The sequence below is a fragment of the Pinus tabuliformis genome, chromosome 7 (assembly GCF_031772625.1).
Source record: "Pinus tabuliformis cultivar Carrire ecotype Pingquan chromosome 7, CPIR1, whole genome shotgun sequence".
Taxonomy (NCBI): Eukaryota; Viridiplantae; Streptophyta; class Pinopsida; order Pinales; family Pinaceae; genus Pinus; species Pinus tabuliformis.
Window position 1 is genome coordinate 1,380,232,581 of NC_142293.1, and position 22,341 is coordinate 1,380,254,921.

General features: G+C 36.5%; 1 protein-coding gene across 1 annotated transcript; it reads left to right on the forward strand.

Moving 5' to 3' along the window:
- Positions 1-18,684: 18,684 nt before the first annotated feature.
- Positions 18,685-21,513, forward strand: LOC149252786 (peroxidase 57-like). Its single transcript, XM_089456721.1, has 4 exons — positions 18,685-18,943; positions 19,069-19,257; positions 20,601-20,760; positions 21,025-21,513. The coding sequence occupies exons 1-4, from the start codon at positions 18,713-18,715 to the stop codon at positions 21,438-21,440; spliced, it is 996 nt and encodes a 331-aa protein (XP_089312847.1). The 5' UTR covers positions 18,685-18,712; the 3' UTR covers positions 21,441-21,513.
- The last annotated feature ends 828 nt before the right edge of the window (positions 21,514-22,341 follow it).

Sequence of the window (22,341 nt, forward strand, 5' to 3'; positions counted from 1 at the left end):
AGTCATTCTTTACGATCTTTTCAGACTCTCTAAATATGAAAAGACCATCGAGTTGTCTCATCTGGTGTTAGGGTCCCACCCTAACCCCCTTATTTATGTAATGGGATCACGTCATAGTCAAGAGTCAATAAAGCCCATATTAATAATTGTAAGTGGTTAATCCACAATTAATGACGGAACCACAGTTAGTTGCAAATGGGGCCATGGGCCGTAGTATTAGATAGATGGTATTAATAAAACCCACAGTATTGGCCCGTGGTATTGCATGTAAGAGTCATATATAAAGGATAGAGACTCCCTGCGAGGAGCATCATGTCTTATTTTGTAATCGAGCTCTGCTCTATTGGAGGTTGCCCCCTCGAAGAGGCAAGTGAACATTACACTCTGAATAATAAAATCATTGCTATTCTGTGTTCTGGGTATCTTTTCTTCGCATATTCTGTATTTGGGTATCATTTTGTAGGTTAAGAGCATAACAAGTGGTATCAGAGCACTTTCCAGGGCTGGTGGGATCTCCATTTCTTAGCAATTTTTTTTTTTGGCTAGAGACGTGTTCCGGCGTCTTTAAACCATGGGATCTGTCGTTGAGCGCATAAACCTGCGGATTTGGGGAGGCATACACGCAGGAAATACAAGAGGTGGTCACGTCTGTTGGACTCCCTTGTAACCCCTGTGGGCACCCCTTCGAGTAGTAGCGCATTAGACAGAACCACGCATGGACTGTCTTCCACGTACCCTCTGGGTATATCAGAAGCCCCCTAGGCTCCCTTGAAACCTCGCCATAGATAAACCGTCGGCTGCCTTGTGGCTACAGTACACCGAGAACAACACTAAGGGTACGGTCGATCCTCCTTAGTTAGAGCCCTGAAACATTGGGCTGAGTACTACTTCCAGACCCTTATGTATATTGCGATCTGTAGCACTTGACACTCCTCAAGACCATAGTTCCCTTTTCTCTCGGGGGATCACACATCATCTCACAAGTCTGAGATCTTTCGGGGCGCTTATTGGTGATCTAGCCCATCTGAATCAAGACAACGAGTTGAGCACGATGGTACCATTCACTTCTTAGTGAAATTTTTTTAGGCGGTCCCAATTTTAAAAAAATCAGGTTGGTGTATGGTAGAAACTAGAGCTCAAGCGATGGCCAATGAAAGGATGGACAAACTTGAAGAATCAGTGCAAAACCTCCACATTCAGCTTACCGGACTATGTAGCATGGTCGAGAAAATAGTCCCGAAGGGCAAGGAGCAAGCCCACAAGGAGGCGTATAATGGTAATGAACACAATGAGGGTGAGCCTAGTCACTCTCCTCATGTCTGGCACACCCACCAACAACCCAGTCAGCGACCTCCCAAGTTGGATATGCATAAATTTGACGGTTCTCACCCGTCGGCATGGATAGCACAAATGGAGCAGTATTTCAAACTGAATCACATCTTCAATGATGAGACTCAGCTTATGTTGGGGAGCATGTACTTGGACAATGAAAGGTGGCAATGGTGGGAATGGCATCAATGTTGCACTGGACCTTTTAGGACTTGGACCAAATTCACCAAAGCTCTTCAAGACCGCTTTGACCATGAATCATATTTTTTGGGTCATCTTACTAAGCTCCGATAGACTCGTACAGTGGATGAATATATTACAGCTTTTGAAGCCTTAGCCTTCCGCACTTGGGGTTTCTCATATGTTTTTTACACAGAATGTTTTATCAACGGTCTTAAAGAAGCTATCAAAGCCCAAGTCCTACTGCACCACCCTCCCACATGGACGGAGGCTTGCAAGGTAGCTCGTAACGTGGAACGTGCATTAGCAGCCCAATACAGTCGCCCAAATTTCTCCGCTAAAGGTCGCCCCCGACAAGCTCACAACACGACTCAAACACTTAAGGTCCAAAAGGTGTCACCTGCGGAAATGGCCGAAAGAAGAAAGAAAGGCCTATGTTACTACTATGATGAAAAATACTCCCCAGGTCATAAATGCAAGGAGCCCAAATTTTTTCAAATTGATGCCAATGACTACAGCTCAACAGAGGAAGATCCACCACTGGCGGAACATGAGCCGCTAGAAGAAGACAACCAAAAGGACAATGTCTCTGACGAACCAGTTATTTTGTTGCATGCTTTGGCAGGAATTTCTTCCCCTCAAACTCTCAAAATTAGAGGTTTTATTAAACATCGCCCAGTAGTAGTCTTGATTGATAGTGGAAGTACACATAATTTCATCCATCAAAAAGTCGCAGAAGCAGTGCATTGTTTTGTACGAGCAGTTTCTAACTTCCAAGTTCAAATTGCAGATGGAGGCACAATGAAATGTGAAGGCTGCTGTGAAAATGTCAAACTTCAAATGGGGGATTATCAGTTGAAAACCCACATGTTTGCCATACACATGAGGGGTTGCGACATTGTCCTCGGCGCCGAATGGCTCCACACTCTTGGGCCAATCACAATGGATTTCCAGGAGTTATATATGAGTTTTAAGTAGAACAACTACACACATACCCTCCGTGGACTCCAGGCGGGAGCCCCCTCTATCATCAGCTTGCATAGGATGGAAAAATTGTTAAAAAAGGGCAATCATGGAGTTGTAGCTCAATTTAATGCCATCCAGGCAGTCGAAACCAAGCCTCTGCCAATTCATCCTGAGATGCAACAGATTTTAAATAACCATCTGCCTCATGAACTTCATGAGCTTCCACCCTCGCGAGGGGAACATGATCATAGCATCACCTTGGTTCCAGGGTCTCAACCCCCAAATGTGCGCCCATAAAGATATCCGTTCACCCAAAAGAATGAAATAGAAAAAATCATCAAGGAACTTTTGGAAGGAGGTCTCATTCGTCCCAGCATTAGTCCTTATTCATCCCCAGTGGTCAGGGTGCTCAAGAAATATGGGGAGTAGCGGATGTGTCCCGACTTCAGGGCCCTCAATAAGTTGACAGTCAAAGATAAATTTCCCATCCCGGTGGTTGATGATTTGCTGGATGAACTCAATGGGGCTCAATTCTTCACTAAGCTGGATCTTTGCTCAGGCTACCACCAAATTCGCATGAAGGAAGTCGACATTCCCAAGACTGCTTTCAGAACTCATGAAGGCCATTATGAATTCCTGGTCATGCCATTTGGTCTTTGTAATTCCCCCTCTACTTTTTAGAGCGTTATGAACCACATTCTCAAACCATATCTCAGGAAATTTGTCCTTGTCTTCTTCGATGACATCCTCATCTATAGTTGCACTTGGGCCACACATCTTCAGCATGTAGATCTACTCTTGCAACTGCTCTGCAAGCATAAATTATTTGTCAAGATGTCCAAGTGTTCATTTGGCATGGCAGAAGTAGAGTATTTGGGCCACATTGTGGGGCGTGAAGGTGTCAAGGTGGACCCCAAAAAGATCCAGGCAATGCAGGAATGGCCTCAACCTAAGACCTTGAAGAGCTTGTGAGGATTTTTGGGTCTCACAGGCTATTATCGTAAATTTATCCGCAACTATGGTCGCATAGCGAAGCCCCTCACCCAACTCCTAAAGAAAAACTCATTCTTCTGGAATGAGGAAGCACAACAGGCCTTTACAGCTCTAAAAAATGCCATGTGTTCCACTCCAGTCTACTACCTGACTTCACCAAATCTTTTGTCATTGAATGTGATGCTTCGGGTACAGGTATTGGGGCGGTCTTAATGCAGGAAGGGCGACCATTGGCCTTCACAAGCCAACAACTAAGTGGGATGAATCTGGGCCAATCTACCTACGAGAAGGAAATGATGGCCATCTTACATGCAGTCGAGACCTGGCGACCTTACTTATTGGGGTGACGTTTCCAGATCCGCACAGATCATCACAGTATTAAATATTTTTTGGAGCAACGCCTATCCTCCCCACAACAAAATAAATGGCTCGCAAAAATGTTGGGATATGATTATGAGATCATTTACAAGAAAGGGAAAGACAATAGTGTAGTAGATGCATTATCTCGCCAATTTGAGGAGGAAAGTACTCTGCTAGCAATTTCCCTCCCCATTCCAGAATGGATTGAAGAGGCTCGTAGGGAATGGTTTTCACACCCCGGGCTCTCCCAACTCATTTCTCAATTGTAGGTAGATCCAAATTCTGCCAAGGGATACTGTGGCAGGATGATATTCTTCGCTACAAGGACAGAGTCATAATATCACCAACATCCACCCTCAAAAGTCGCATTTTGGCAGAATTGCACTCATCTCCCATTGCAGGACATTCGGGCTTTCAGAAGACGTATGCTCGCACCAGAAGATCATTTTTTTGGACAGGCATGAAAAAGGACATCCTTACTTTCGTAGCAGAATGCGATGTCTGTCAATGCCACAAAGGGGAAACCGTTAACACACCAGGCACATTACAACCATTGCCCATTCTAGCATCAATTTGGACGGAGGTTTCTATGGATTTCATTACAGGTCTTCCAAAGTCAGGGAACAAGTCAGTCATCATGGTGGTTGTGGACCGATTGTCGAAGTATGCTCATTTCTGCGCCCTACCCCACCCGTTTACACCAACTTTGGTCGCTCGATCTTTCATGGATCAGATCTTCAAATTGCATGGCATGCCCACTTCTATTGTGTCCGACCGCGACCCAATATTCACCAGTAATTTTTGGTAGGAACTCTTCAGAATACAAGGCACTCAACTAAAACTCAGTACTTCCTATCATCCGCAAACAGATGGTCAAACCGAAGCCATCAACAAATGTCTAGAAACCTACCCTAGGTGTTTCACTTCAGAAAAGCAACACCTTTGGGTACAGTGGTTACCTCTAGCTGAATGGTGGTATAACACCAACTATCATGCCACCACCAAAATGACTCCCTATGAAGCAGTATATGGCCAAATCCCGCCTTCACCTACTTCGTATCTCAAGGGGTGCTCAAAAGTACAAGCAGTGGATCAACTCCTACAACACCGCGCAACCATGCTCTCCCATCTTTGAGAGAATCTTCATCAAGCTCAGAACCGCATGAAGCAACAGGTAGACTATCATCGCTTAGAGCGCCAATTTCAAGAAGGGGATCAGGTCTTTCTACGGCTACAACCATATAAGCAAACATCACTCAAAGATAAGGGGTGTCAAAAACTATCTCCCAAATTCTACGGACCATATCAAGTACTTCAGCGCATTGGAGAAGTGGCTTACAAGTTGGCCTTGCCACCTACTGCAAAAATCCATCCAGTTTTCCATGTCTCATGCCTCAAGAAAGTGATTGGGAACAATTGCAGAATTCAGACCAGTCTACCTGAATTGGACGAAGAAGGGTCCATCTGGCTTCAACCTGAACAGGTCCTAGACAAACGCGACAAGCAACTGCGCGGCCGCATGATTAAGGAAGTCCTCGTCAAATGGAAAGACACCTCTCCGGAAGATGCAACTTGGGAACCAGCCACTATTCTTCAGCAGTTTCCGCAGCTTCAACCTTGAGGACAAGGCTAGTCTTAAGGGGGAGGGCATGTTAGGGTCCCACCCTAACCCCCTTATTTATGTAATGGGATCACGTCATAGTCAAGAGTCAATAAAGCCCATATTAATAATTGTAAGTGGTTAATCCGCAATTAATGACGGAACCACAGTTAGTTGCAAATGGGCCATAGTATTAGATAGATGGTATTAATAAAACCCACAGTATTGGCCCGTGGTATTGCATGTATGAGTCATATATAAAGGATAGAGACTCCCTGCGAGGAGCATCGTGTCTTATTTTGTAATCGAGCTCTGCTCTATTGGAGGTTGCCCCCTCGAAGAGGCAAGTGAACATTACTCTCTGAATAATAAAATCATTGCTATTCTGTGTAATGGGTATCTTTTCTTCGCATATTCTGTATTTGGGTATCATTTTACAGGTTAAGAGCATAACATCTGGACTCATTAAATTACACAATGAGGTGTAGATTCACTCTTTTTACGATCCTTTTTAGACTCTTAAAACATGAAAAGATCGACGAGTTTGCCTATTTGGACTCATTAAACTAATCAGATAGGGCATAAAGTCACTCTTTTTGTGGTCTTTTTCAAACTCTTAAAATATGAAAAGATTGATGAGTTTACCCGTCTGGACTCACTAAACTAATCAGATGGGAAAAGTGGAAAATACAATTGTGTTCAGTATTTGAAAGTGTGGTTTGGCAACAGTCGTTCCCTTGAACATAACACTTCCTCAGATAAACCTTCCTTGTGATGACCTCTCAATATGAATCTTACCATCCTATGAGTTTAGCCTAAATACCCCAATGTTCTTGCATCTTTGTATCCTAACACTCTTTGGTGTTCATGAGTCTAGTGCTGCATGGTTAAAACCATTGTCGTGCCTTCTATTGTTCAAAGGAAAACCTTTTTTCTTTTGTTTCCTCCATCAAACCATCAAGCATATATGCCCTCTATCGTTTTGACACAATGCTGAAAGATTCCTTAAAAAAAATCATTTTTGTCCTGTTTTGTGTCGATTGATGTGGGACACATTATTGCCTACCTTTCGATAGGTCTCCTCCTATCGACTTCAAAACTCTATTTAGGAAGATGACCAAGAAACACTTCAGTGCCTTGGTACTTGCAGACATCAGTGGCAGGTCACCTTGTGTTTGATCAAGGGTTCTCATTATTGGCTCCTGGATAGATGATTCTACGAGTGCTTGACGACAAAAACATTTTTCACACTCATTAGATTGTACTGTGCATCTTGGAGACCATCACCATTATTGGTGGCCTTCCGTGCATTTTTTAACAATCTCCATTATTGATTGGTAATCAGACGATTTCGTGCATGTTCGACATCAATGTTGTCATAGATCTTACCTGCAAATATATGAAATGATACCAATATACCCAATAACTGTAAATAAACACCAAACGTAACATGATTTGAATATAGATAGAAATGATTCTTTATTGATCAAAACGCTTAAGGTAGGGAAATACCATACATTCAATCCTTAAGGAAAGAGAACACTCCACAAGCCATATGCTTGTTCATAAAATATTCCTTGACCTCTCTCAGTGGGAAGTCTCTAGCCTCTATATAGGCCTCATACATACAATACCATGGGTCATTACCATGGTTCCCTCAATCCCATCTATCTAATACAATGGGCTTATTAAATTATTGCTAACTACTTGTGGTCCCTTACATGATACAGGTTAACAACTTTATTTATTACTATGGCCCATCCCATTATTGCATTATTCCCTTGGGTACCTCCCTCTGTATCCCATACTATTCCCCCCTAGGTATACTACATTCCACCCCTTTTAAACATGTTTTGTCCCCGAAACATAAGGAGAACACAAATAATAACATCTACTCAAAAGAGTAGTCCACTAGTACCATGCACGTGCATCTATCCATCCCATAGAAAGGTGAACCCTCGATCTAGCTGGTGCCTCGCTCGCTTGAGATGGAAGTTGACCCTGGTGGCTCTTCTGTGTTGATGTGTAGCAGGTGGATCGTCGCCCCTCTCTATCTATAATGCGGGGGTTGTTTTCCTTGTGGCTAATTTGTTGCCATTGTGTTGGTTGTTTTCTTGTGGGGTGATGTGGGTGGTGATATGCTGAAGTTTTAACCAATAGCATATCTTTCTTTATTTCACGAGCTAATGGAGCTTGATTGGTATCTAGTACATGTTATGGCATTTGTTGTTGTTTCTTATCTTTCAATATTACTTCAACCACAGATTCCGTACCTGTAATATTTTATGCTTGAGCCTCCTTGGACTCTACCTATTTTTCTCATACCTGCTTTGATGTTTGTGTTTGGTTGTCGACCATCAAGGGCTCATCATCTGATGTGTCAATCTCTGGAACATCTTCTGCTTCAGCCTCCTTGGACTACCTATTTATTGATGGAAATATCCTATAATGTAATTTTCTTCTTTTTATACCAGAGCTTCAGGAATTTCTTCTACACATTAATATTGATAGTACCCATAGATTCCATCTAAGGGTATCCCAAAACAACATCCATATTAAGCATATATGAAGCATAAAAATCAGAATGCAATACATACTTGTCCATAGGAATCTTCAAACCTTTATAAACTTGCACCTCCTCATTATTAACCTCTGTGTGCTCCATTTGCTTAGCTGTAATTTGCAATCTTTTTGTCAAATTAACATTTATAAAATTTTTCTTGCAACTAGGATTTATAGACACAATGATCTTCTCCTTTTGAATATATCCATGAACCTATAATAAGGAGATACTAGTAGAAAATAACCCCTTATATCTCTCATTCCCCTGTTTTCTAGTATGAGACCATTTTTCCAAAAAGACGTTTTCAAATTCTTCATTTGAAAATTTGAACACCTAGGTGCCAAGTGAGTAATACCATATGGAAACCTCTTCTTTCAAAGTAAGCCATATGAAACTTGTCCAATTTTTCGGATGGTTTTTCTTAAGACCTTTTATGAATTCTTAAATAGTAGAAACATTATCTTTCCCTGTAAAAACAAGATCTTTGCTAGGTTTTTTGGTTTTCTTCTTTCTAGCACGAGACCATTTGTCCAACAATAGTTTTTCAATTTCATCAGCACTGCATAACTTCAGAATCTCACTGTCAAGTGATTTCCATCATATAGCAGCCTCATCTTTCAAATAATACCTTATGTAGTCCTTCCAAAAGAATGGTCTATCACACTTCTGATATTGTATAAATTTTTCAATAGTCAGCCCATCATTTTTTCCTGAAAACATATTGCTAGAAGCCATGAAGAGGGTTTTGAAAAAAAATCACTTACTTGGCGAAAATTTAAAATGGCCACAGTTTAGTCAATATTGCTCAGAATCTCTATTATGACCTGTTTTCGGAGATGGAAAAGCCATTCTGCAGCTTCCCATGTGATAGAAATTCCAATCTAGGCACTGGAATTTTAGATTTGTACTGTAGCTGTCCCGCCGTCACAAAAATTTCTGAAAAATGAGCTGATTTTAAATCAGTGCTTTCTCCCTCATCAGGACTCCGATTCGATAGATTTTTTTTTTGAAATTGGGTATTTTTTCACAAATAAGCCAGATATGCAATTATATTCTACAAATGTTTCCCTAGAACGTACATATCTGATCTGCAAACTCGTCACCCCCAAAAATGTCTACAACACAACTTATTTTTAATTAAGCGATATCTCCCTCATCCGGACTCCGATTCACCCGATTTTTTTTTTTAAATTCAGTATTTTTTCGTAAAGAACCCAAATATACAATTAAATTCTGACAATTTTGGACCAGAATTTACAGATTTGATCTACAATCTCACCGCCCAAAACATTCCTACAAAAAAAAATCCGTTTTGCCCAAGAAAGTGCTCTGATACCACTTGTTATAGATCTTACCTACAAATATATGAAATAATACCAATATACCAAATAAATGTAAATAATCACCAAACATATTTATTGATAAAAACCCTTAAGGTAAGGCAACACCATACATTCAGTCCTTAAGGAAGGAGAACACTCCACAAGCCATATGCTTGTCCATACAATATTCCTTGACCTCTCTCAATGGGGAGTCTCTAGCCTCTTTATAGGCCTCATACATATAATACCATGGGTCATTACCATGGTTCCCTCAATACCAACTATCTAATACAATGGGCTTATTACATTATTGCTAACTACTTGTGGTCCCTTACATGATACGAGTTAACCACTTTATTTATTACTATGTCCCATCCCATTATTACATTATTCCCTTGGGTACCTCCCTCTATACCCCATACTATCCCCCCTAGGTATACTACAAATGCATATATTCACATGTATCGATCTATGTTGTTCGGTGAAGCAGAAATCAAGACCTTGGGTAGAGGCTTGCAACACTCAGCCTTGTTTCCTCTCCTAAGTTGCGTATATTGTTTTTTGGAGACAACTCATCAGAATGATCCTATTATGACACTAGATCCGCATTGTGCTTATTGGCAGCGAGACTTGTCATATCTCTTCATTGAGAATATCACTTTGACATAGCTACTGAGTGTGGGAATGCCTGACTCAGGACATGATTTCAGTTGTTTTATATATGTGTTGTATTAGGTTTCTCGTACTGCCCAAAGCTATAATCCTCTCTCTCTTTTTGTCAAGAAGGAACATAACAATTAAGTAAAGTATTTTGACCATCATTGCAGCCTCTGATATCACACTTTAGGGGCATCTGTTATACAATAAAATGACCTCCCCATCAACTTAAAGGGGGAAGACATGATTACTGAAGTAATGACCAAGTTCACAAGCCTTATTTCCAAGCTAACACTGCCTATACATTGACAACCTTCTTTATAAAGCTTCTTGTCAGGCCTAACGGTGCGTTAGTGACCTAAGTAACTGTACTTGTTACCTTGGGGATAGTGTTAGTGAACCCTAATGAGGATCTAAGGGTCAAAGGAGTGGATTGACTAAGAAATATCCCTATATTCTCTCCTAAATCAACTCATAAAAGTAAGGAAACATCAAAGTTCGACCTATTTGGGGGATTTCTAATCCTAATGAAGTAGGAAAATGGGAAAGAGCTCAAAATAATGGCAACATCATTGCTTTTACCTAAGGAAACTCATGGAGAAACTTGGCAACCCTAACCTTGCATGCTACATAAGTAGAGCTAGGGCCATTGTGAAAGAGGTTAGATCATTTGAAAGGATAACTTACTTGATTGTCGAGCAGAGTCTCAGACTTAAGCATAAGAAGTTGGTAAGAAGGGAGAGAGAGAGAGAGGAGCTGGAGGGGTAAGGGAAGGTTGATGCAACCGATGGTTGTAATCACTCTTTCGACATTAATATAGAACTGTAGTTGTACTATCTACTCCGTGGTGTTGGTACTATAATTCATTTATATGTTTATTCAATGTCTTTTAGCATGAGTAGCTTAGTTATGTGCAACTAGATGTCTTTTGTATATTCATGCATTGATTATGAAGGTTTTATGTTGTGATTACGCTTGTCTCTTCTATGTGCAGGACTTGATTTGGAGCTGGCTCAGGGGACTTCTGCCTAGCTGCATTGCGCTCTCCAGCAACTCTACACGGAGACTCGAGGTAATGAATCCGTCTTGCTTTGATAGTTAGTTATTGAATATGGACATGCATGTATCTTTGTGACAGCTACAGATAATCTTACAGTCTGCCAAGGGTCCCAGGAAGACCCTTGAGGGTTCCTTCATTCTCCATACACTGTCGATTAATCCCTATAGCACTAGAAGGCAAATCAACATGTTTCTTTTGTTGGTAGAAATATTGTATAGCTAGTCCTATAATTGATTTAAATCCTTTCAGCATGGAAGCTAGGGAAAAATGTAACATAATTAACTGTAAAGAAAGTGTGTAGTCCATCCTCATGGGGAATGTTTTCAAAATTTGTCAAAAGGTTATATTGGGAAAATAATTGTTATCTAAAGGAATTATTTCATTTCTTACCATTTAAAAGGAAAGAAAAATAGGTTAACGAGTTCAATAAATCCCACCAAAGGGATAATTACAATGCAAATGTAAATGCAATTCATCATAGTAATATAGGTAGCTAGGCTATGAAACTACGTGGGCATTGATGACCTAGTTGCTAGGCATTTTTAGGAAGGATTCTGAGCACACCTAGAACTACATGGAATGCTTTGGCATAGGATAGGAACTAAGAAGACAAGCATTGAGGCATATAAGTCTTATGTGATCATTTTCCAAGATTAGGGATTAGGTAGAGAAACAAACTTATGTCAACTAACTAATAGTAAGAGAAAAGTAAGCCCTATAGGAGGAATTCCTATTGATGCTTCATGAATTAGATTTTACAAGGTTGTTGAATAGTCTTAGGAAACTCTTGGGTGCAACCCATTTACATATCTCGTGCATTTTGGATGTTTTATGTGTTCTGAATGTTATTGTCCCTTGAATCTATACTTCTTAAGTTGTGAAATTGGTGAAGTATTGTATTGAAAAATGTTTGAAGGCTACAATTGGATGTATGTATGATATTTTTTATTGAATTAAGTAGGTGGGTTAAACATGGAAAGGCATCTAACATCTTCTTATCTAAGTGATAAAACCCTTAGTTGAAGAAGGATAGTCTGATTAATCTATCATTTAATATCAATACCACCCATTTAATCACATATCTTGTTATTCACATGTGATATTAAATATCTAGAAATTTGTCCCCTTGCTTTCCAGGCATGTTACATTTGTGGATAGGAACTTTTTGGAATATGAATACTTGCAATGCACAGAAATTGTGTTAAAGGTAGATAAATAATAAAAAAAATAATAAAATAAATTAAGAATATTTTTTACAACAACAAAAATTAGAAATACTCAAGTGCATGAATACAAAAAAGAGCTCCTCTTGGTTTCAAAAATAATTTCTTGGAGTAGTCTAACCTTTGAGCAAATGTTCCTCGATTTCACAGAGCAGCATCGAAATCAACATTGACTTTGTTGTTTGTCTTTTGGAATGAGGGAGGTTTTATTCCAAGACTATCCAAATCCTAAATTATTCTCCACTGAACATGACCAACCACCTGAAGGTGAAATCTCTTATTCCCCCCTGGCATATCACTCACAATTTCCCAATACCCAATATATCTTCTAGAAAATAGTTGAAATCAACACATTAAATTAAAAAACCCTAAATATTTTATACAAACCCCTCTTATCTATTCCCATAAGCTTCGTAACTTCAAAATGGAAGAACATGCATAGAGAATCTCCATATTTCCTTTGTTGTCTTCTTTTGAAAAATATAACAATTAGCCATTGTATCGTCTCCACAATGCATTAATGATTCGTGTTTAAAAAGAAAATGGTAGACGTTAATAAAACATGGAAGTGATCTTTAAAACTTTTAAAAAGGAAAATAATACCATAATATCAAAATATAAAAGTGAAATATTGCAAATACTTCAAAAACAATGTGCCAGTATTGGTCAAGACAAGCAATATTTCCTCTTGTCTTCACTAGTATCATTTTGGGCATCTATGATTGTTGAATGTCGTATTTGTCAAGAATATGAAAATAGATAAATTGAGAATAAAAATACCTACAATTTAGATAAATTTAATTAAAGGTAGAAACCATTTCTTGGATCAAAACAAGTTCTCAAAGGAAGGTAAACGAGTTCTTATTGTACCCCAATTTCACTAACAACTCTCAAATTATATTTTCACTCACATATCTATCATTTGATCTCAATACCACCCATTTAATCACATATCTTGTTATTAAAATATGATAAAAATACCTAGCAATTCATCCACTTGCTTTCGAGCCATGTTACATTTGTGGACAACAACTTTCTAGAATAAGTGTACCTACAATGCACATAAATTATGTTAGAGTTGGATAAAGAATCATCAAAATAATAAAATAAATAAACAAACATTTTTATGACTAAATAAAAATTAGAAAGACTCAAACGCATGAATACGTGAATGAACTCCACTTGGTTTCAATAATAATTTATTGGACTATTCTAATCTTGGATAAAATGTTCCTCGATTTGACGGAGCAACAACTAATTCAACATTGACTTTGTTGTTTGTCTCTTGGAACAATGGAGGTTCGCTCCAAGAATATACAAATCCTAAATTATTCTCTATTGAACAAGGGCAGCCACATGAAGGTGGAAGCTCTTATCCCCCCACATGCGCCCTCCAATCATCACTCTACATTCCTCAATACTCAATCTATATATTGTAAAAAAAGTTGAAAGAAATACATTAAGGTTCATACATACACACTAGCAAAACAAAAAATTGATAAAGAAACATATTTCTTCACATTCATCCTCTCACAACTGATAAGCAAGTATATTTCATATTTTTCTAACATAAGTACAAAAAAGCATGCAATATCTCATTCAAAGTGATCATATGTCCAAAAAAAAGTATGCAAGAACTCATTCAAGTATTATATTAATACATCAATATGTATTTTTATACATCAAAATTCATATACAATGATATTTCTTATACAATACATTATGAAATTATACATCATCAATTTTTTTTTGCCTTTTCTTATTACGACCTAAAAAATTCTTAAGTTTTTTATCCATTCGGGGCTATTCTAATGATGATTATAATTGGCTCCTTTGGCACATTAGACCTTTGGTCGTGATCTTCTCAAAGAGTCAATGATGCTGTGGAGGATGATTTCGTACAAAAAATAATAATTTTATATGTCCAATTAGTGAATATCATTGAAGTAGTTTTTTAATAATAAAAATTACCTTTGCAATGTAATTATTTACCTAGTGCACTAGTCTACAACATTGCAATGAATTCCTCATGCTCCTCTTTCAGTTGAGGATCCTCCTATACGACATGCTCTACCATTAAAACTAAAAAATTTTAGAAGTAGACAATCGTAAATGAATAAGTAAAAAAAATTAAAGGTACATACTGTAAGTATCAAATTATTAAGTTTATGACTAATATACAACCCTATTATTATTGTGTGCCTCATCTATCAATGCAATATATTGGGGTTGCACCCCACAGTCATGGGGTTCCTCAAGAGAACCAAAATTTTTGGCTAGTGTGCACTATCATAGGACTTCTGCTCAGTATATTTTAACTCCTCCCCTAATGATTAAAGAAAACAAACACATTAGACTTACGGATTATATCAAACATGATTGTATTTTAAAAGTAATGAAAGTTTTATGTGGATTTATTTTTATTTACTCTGCCCTTGAAATTGGATCTTGAGGTTTGCCTCATGCTTTTCTGGTGATGGACTACACCTTCAAATTCGAACTTGAAACCGATATGGAAGTAGCCCTCCATCTCTTTAGTTTTGAATTCATCACCCTGCATTACATAAGAGTATTGATTTTTGTTATTGGTTAGTGCAATTACCAAAAAGTTGGAAGACAATATAATAGATAATATTGTTGAGATGTTTTGGAACTTACAATTCATTCATGTAGCTTCAAATAGCTACCCTGGTGCAATTTGTGTTACCCATGCTTCTCAAGCCTTACCTTGGTGTCCTTTGAAGTGTTTGAGAGCCTATGAAAATTTTCAAGTATGCTATATACCACAATTTTATTCAAAACTAAAGAAATTTAAAAGAAATGAATTCAAGATGTAATTTATACCTTGATTCACTAGGTGGTGTTATCCCTTCTTTTCCATTTTCTTCCACTCCGCATCCTTGATGTGGCCCTTCCATTCCATATTAAGAATCATGGGAGGGCACTCTTACCTAGGGTTATCTCCCAAGTAAACCCTAAACTGGTCTCGTACATATTTTAAATGTTTTCTCACTATGATGATGACCTTAGTTTTATTGAAGGTATCTACCATGAATATATTTTCAATGTAGTACATAAACCCTCTTTTAAGGTCAAAATTTTGGCAATTTCACCTTTCTCATATGGTGGGCCCAAAAATATTTAATGCTTTTTTGTCTAATTAAAAAAAAAAAAAAAACATGTTGTTACCTACATGCAAAAAGATACGATCATTAGTTTGAAAATAATAATATAGATGAATTATGTTTGAGATAGCAACATAAAATAGTTAAAACATAAAAAAATACTAAGAATTTTTGGTGTTCTTATTGGAAGTCCATTATCATTCACCAAAAATGTGCACGCAATTTTCCCCGTGCCCTTAACACACGATGCTCAAGGAAATGAATCCATATTGTCATGAGTACTAGAGTCACCTATGTTACCACCTGAACTAGAGTGTGGCTTCATGGATGGCTCAAGGGGCATGTGCTTGTGGGTCACAACCAATTGTGCAAACCCAGTTTCACTACTGGGAATATGACCGCTCGAAGGTGGAGAAGTGAATAGTTTCCTCATAGATATATGTGGGGTGTTAGTGTTGTCCAAGTGCTCATGACATGCCTCAGAAACTCCACTAAAACCAACACTAAGATGAGGATGAACTAACTAATGTGGGAAACAAAGTGTCTCCAAATAATGCTACATAACAAAGAAAATATTTTTTCAATTAGACAATGTAAAAGTTAAAAAACAAACTTTCATAATTGAACTTATGACATATATGGTTATTACCTTGTACGTCTTAAGATCTTCACTAAATTATTGCATCCTAGCCTTAGTTGCAGGACTTTCATCCCTACTGTGAATCAACTCCATAATTTGTTTATTCGTTTTCTTCACACACTTTGATATTTTCACCTCAAGGTTGGGGGATGAGCACAAGTTTTCCTCATTAAGAACATACTCATCGATATGGGGCTCAGACTACATATTTCAACAAAACATAAGTTATTATTTTGATTAGATAAACAAGTAATAAAAAATTCACATTAAATGTAAATCGAAATAGTTAATGGTTTATTTCTGATTATGCGAGTTCTTTTCACACAGATCAACGTGCCATATAAAAATATAATTAAAGCCATGAAATATTAAAAAAAAAGGGTTAAAAAATAGGTATCAACATAAATTTTTTACTAGTGGGCATATAAAAGCGTAAAAACATGAGGAATAAAGGACGAGTCCTATAGCATGCATGTGAGTAATTGTGGCATTTTCAAACCCAAATTTTTATGTAAGAGGACGTACATAAATGGGACTATGGGACAAGAAAAATTAGCACACTTTTGAGTCAGCCTTTAGTATATGTAATTAAATAGATCTAAAACAAGAAAGTTATGGGCCTTTCGTTTGCATAAGTCAAATAAGAACAACCACAATGTAGAATATTAAGACTCTTAATAACACTCATAGATCGACCATTAAGGTTATATTATTCACCTGTAGGAAAGAAATTTTAGATTACCTTAGGGAAGAAAACATACCCCCCATAATGGTAATGTCTACATCTATTCCATTCAATTTGTAATTGATCAACATCTCTTTTGCTGCAGCTATTGATCTTATTGTGCATATGAATACACAATTTCCTTCATGCCCCTAAAATATGCAATTGGGTTACTTTTTTATTGTTCCAGGTTGTGTAATGTTTATAGACCCTTCCTTATTCCCTGATGCTTTTGGCCTTCTGTCAATATAAGACAGACTCTCTGTTCTTTTTATCGTTGTCTATTTGTTGTATATAATTTACATCCAATCCGTATCTCTACATACCTCTCATATATTAGACCAGTTGCAACCAACATTTGTAATTGTATCAGAGTCTTGCATACTCCATCAATTCAATTAATCCATCATAAGTAACCTTTATGTCATCCATGGAAAATAGCCCCAAGCCATGTAACGATGATGGAGCAATGCAATATATCCTCTCGTTGAGACAAAAATATGTGTTTTCCTGAGGAAGGTCCTTAAGTACCCATATTTTCACTAGATGTTGGCACCTCAAGGTCACCTCAACATTGTTTGTCCTCTCAACATCATAAGAACATGACCCCTCTAAAGCAATAAAAATTTCCGTGAGTCTACGGAATTTTCTTTTGATCTTCTCACCCCTAGTTGATCTCTGTCTATTAGATGTACTAGATCTTTGACCTTCATCCACTTTACCTAAACCATCCTTGCTCAATGAAGACCTATTTGACACGTACATGTTTGGTTGTACCTCCAATCTCTCCAATGTGTCCCTATTTAACATTTGGATGAAGTGAATAAACGAAGAAGAAATTCCACTAAGAGAAAAGAAAAGATGCTATTTGAAGTAAACACTGGATATGGAGAATATTTGCAATAAAAGAAATGTTGTTGTGGCCTTGAACTATTTCTCTTGGATTTCCATCATACAAATTTGACAACTGTAACCCAGATTTTCACAAAATTCTGTAGAATTTTGTCATAATATTGCCAGAATTTCCATTATTTTCCGGGCTAATTTGTGAGCTCTTTAGACTACCCCTATCACCCTGTGGAACAACAATATCTTTGATTTTTTAATCATGGTAATTTGGGCCACCTTAAAAATTAAATTTGTCATTATATTTAACTGTTTAAGGCTTAGGATCAAATTTTTGAGCTGCCACTATAATACCTCTGCTTGTTATTCCTGTAGCCTCATCACAACAGGGTTAACATATTATTTAAAAGAATCCAACATAACTGGTGAGAAAGTAAACAAGTTTAACTTGTCATTGAGGGGAATCCAGTAGAGAGAGAATTAACTACCCTCCCAGCGTATCTTTAACATTTACCAATCAAATATATTAAGAATTTATGATTCGTCAAAATGTCAAAGTAGCTTACACTCCTTAAATTTAAAACTAAATGAAATAGATAGCATGAGAGTATGCCAACCACTTAAAACGTAAACAACAAATATCAAATCACTTTGCTGGCCCATTAAAGCGGCTTGACCGAACATAATGAATAGGGAATCCAATACATTTGCTCTCGATAGGTAATGAAATTTAGAATTTTCAATAACCCGTTTTTGGGTTTAGAGCAGTTTTAATGTTAGAAGAAGAATAATTTATAATGAGAGCCTATCATCAAAATCATGCATAGCTCAAACGCCTCTGATAATCATAAAAATATGAAGGTAGAAAACTTATCTCTTGGTATTAAAGCAACAATCACATCAATATCATCAAGACGGCTGACCCCAATACAGCCGTGCAAAAGAATCTGGGAGTTGTTATATATTCGTATGCACAGGTCTGGTATAGATAAACAACACATGCTCGAATCCCAAGTCACCTCCGTTGTCTCGATGGCTATAAAAAGCGTTCTAAGCGTTCTCATCTCACAGTAGTGAGCTTTTTTCCCTATTAGTATTCGCTCAGGGATATTTTTACCACGGCAATGACGTCGACACATTTGATTATAATGGCACTCAGACTCGTAAAATCCCTCGTCCTCTTCGCTTTTCTGCAACCCATAATGGCAAAATCCGGGCTCCGGGTGGGATTTTACAACACGAAGTGTCCACAAGCAGAATCCATCGTGCGGGGAGTAGTCACAAGTTTCTTTAATGCAGACAAGTCTATTCCTGCTGGACTCCTGCGCATGCATTTTCATGACTGTTTTGTAAGGGTAAGATGATAATTATGGTTTGCGTCTTTCATTTAAACATATTAAGTTACTCGTTAAAATAGAATTCTTACAAAGGTTCACTGGTTTTGCTAATGAATATGGTTGATTTACGCTGTCAATTAAAGGGCTGCGACGCATCAGTTCTGATTGATCCTGTAAACAATATGGTACCAGAGAAAGCGGCATTCCCAAATCTATCGCTGAGAGGATTTAATATAATCGATGCAGTAAAAACGGCTGTCGAAAAAAAATGCCCGGGTGTTGTCTCTTGTGCTGATATAATTGCGCTTGCTACCAGAGACGGTGTTGCCCTGGTATAAATTTCCTTCAAATTTGCCATCTAAAGCAGCTAATCTTTTTTACAGTTTGAACTTTCATAAATCTAACGATTAGGAAAGTGTTTGTCTTCAACTAACGGAGTAGTATAAAAGCAGATAAGTGTGTAGTATAATTAAGCAGATAAGTGGTAATAAAAAATTATGAATGGTTTAGATGTAGTAATTTGAGGATATGTTTTTAATATAGATAATGAGGAAATGAAAGATTTTTAAATTAAGCAGATAAGTGTGGTAATAAAAATTTATGAATGGTTTAGATTTAGTAATGTGAGAATATGTTTTTAATATAGGTAATTATTAAATGAAATATGTGTAAATTTAGCTTTAAAATGTTTTTCTTATAAATATTTTGATTAACATTATTATTATAAGTGTAGTACTTATGGTATTATACATTCAGTTTTGCATTAGTTTGTTTTTATCAAAAATTTATACTGTTTATCCATAATTTAATATTGGAAAATGATTTTTTGTTATTTTTTATTATAATTTAAATCTATATATTTGTAAGGTGATTGGTTGAGGTTTTATTATGGGTTGTTTGGTAACTTCTATTTCTATTAGTTACTAATTTTTGTTTTTAATTTTATTTCCAAAATGACTTATTATTATATTAAAAACATATGTCAAAAAAAAAATTATAAAAAATTATATGCATTAATAAACAAAATAAAACACATAAATATATATAAAAATAAACACACATTAAAGTATACATAAGTTAATATAAATAATATTAGTTAATAGCATTTCTTAATTTTTTGTGAAGGCATTCAATAATAGCGCTTTTAATTAGTTATTTTATTTTTGTTATGAAATGTTTATATCTATTTTTTTTAGTTTAATTAAGCTAAAGTACTAGCTACTATGTAGCCCTTTTTTATTAACTATTTAATTTATATATAAATAATAAATATACTAACATCAATAAATATTCAATTTTTATCTATGTAGTGTATATGTAAGATTTTGTCCCATTAAATTCAGGTTCAAAATTTATGGAGAAAATTTGAAAAAAAAAAAACTATTTTTCGGAAATTAAATTTATCCCAAAAGTGTCCAACTGCGCACCCACCATCCCTGTGATAACATCCAGATAAGAAGCACATCATTCTTCCATCAACATACATTGGGGCTAGCTTTCTAATAATAACTTTCCATTGTAAAAAAATAGTTCTTCTATCCCACATTAAAATTATTATAATACTTTCACATATAAACTTCAAAATAATTCTAAACTTCAAAATAATTATAACTATAAATATAATTTTATTGGACGCAATAACCTAAGCATTCTAACTTGGTTGAAACTTTCACAGGCAGGAGGGCCACAATACAGTCTACCAACGGGAAGAAGAGATGGAACCATATCTTCAATAAACGATGTGAATTTACCCGGTCCTAGTTCACTCGTTTCTGATGCAGCTGCAGCATTCTCTGCCAAGGGTTTGAGCATCTCAGAAATGGTCACTCTACTAGGTAAGTAGTATTAATTATACTAGATTTATATCTTTTAAGCGTTTTGAAGCATTTTTCATGATTAGCTTATATCTTACCCACCCAATTAATTTAGGTAAAACTGAATTAATTTTCAATAGACTAATGTAAATATGTCACAAATTCCTTTAGAAAATAGTGGAAATTTTTGTATGTGTGTTTTTTTTTCCTAAATTCTTACTGGAAATCTGGGTTACCATTTTCTAACTTCAAATTTTTTAATAAGTGAATTTTGTGTAACTTCAGGCGCTCATACCGTTGGGAACTCGCTCTGCAGTTTCTTTAGCAATCGACTCTACAGTTTCCAAGGAAGTGGGACTGCGGATCCTTCTATGGATCCAACCTTAGTGGTGAAGTTGAAGAAAGTCTGCCCATCTCCGACGTCGTCTTCAACACAGGACCCCAACGTATTTCTGGACCAGAACACTTCGTTTATCTTCGACAACAGCTACTATAAACAACTGCAATTAAAGCGTGGAATTCTTCAAATTGATCAGGAACTCGCCTCTGACAAAAGAACCAAAAACACTGTCACGAGCTTTGCCACCAATGGAAATGTGTTTAGTAAGAGCTTCGTCGCCGCCATCATAAAAATGGGAAACATCCAAGTATTAACTGGCAACAACGGACAAATTCGAAAGAATTGCAGAGCCGTGAATTGAGCATCGTTTTCCTACTGAACGAGCACGAGAAAAAAAATCAGGTCCCCAATATACATTGGAGACACGAATAAGGGATATCAGCCATTTAGTTTCATCTCACAATGAAAATAACTGGAACACAGAATTGTAATGCCATGAACGCTTATTCTTACCGAATATTGCATAATTACTTTGAATTGATCTGTTTCTCGGTGTCCTGGTTATGCATAGAGCCAGATTTGGGGAAATTGAGTTCAACATTGAAGTTTCATTTACTTTATCCATGGATAAATGTTCTCCCTTCCTTCGTTTATAAATAAAAACAGACATCCAAAATCAATCATTGCTGTAGCTTTTGAGAAATAAATAGCACTTTCACTATAAAAATAAAATGGACGAACATTTCGGGCAAAATCAGCATAGAAATATCGTTAAGAGCTCACGTAGGTCATTTTCGTGGTGGAATTCATTCTTGTTTCATTCTCAATTGTGTAACTATTCTATTAAGAGGGTATATTCATGAGTTTATTATCATTTGACGTTGTCCAACGAGGCACAATTAATTTTGATGGCCACAATTTTGATCGTACAGTTAATTTAAATCATTATTTTTAATGGCAAAATAGATTCAGCAAGAGACACCCAAAATTACGAAGTTTGGTAATTGTAACCATTCAATTATATTATACTTTATATTTATATTTATTTTAAGTTTAAATTTATTAAATATTTTTAAAATATATTTTAAATAAGATATTTTTAAAACATTATCTAATACTATTATTTAATATATAAAAATAAAAATTAACATTACATATTTTATTAATATATATTTTTACTAAATTTTACACAGAATTTCAAAAACTTACTTTTATTTTTACTTAACAATATGATATTTTGTTTAAAGAATTTAAACAGTTTT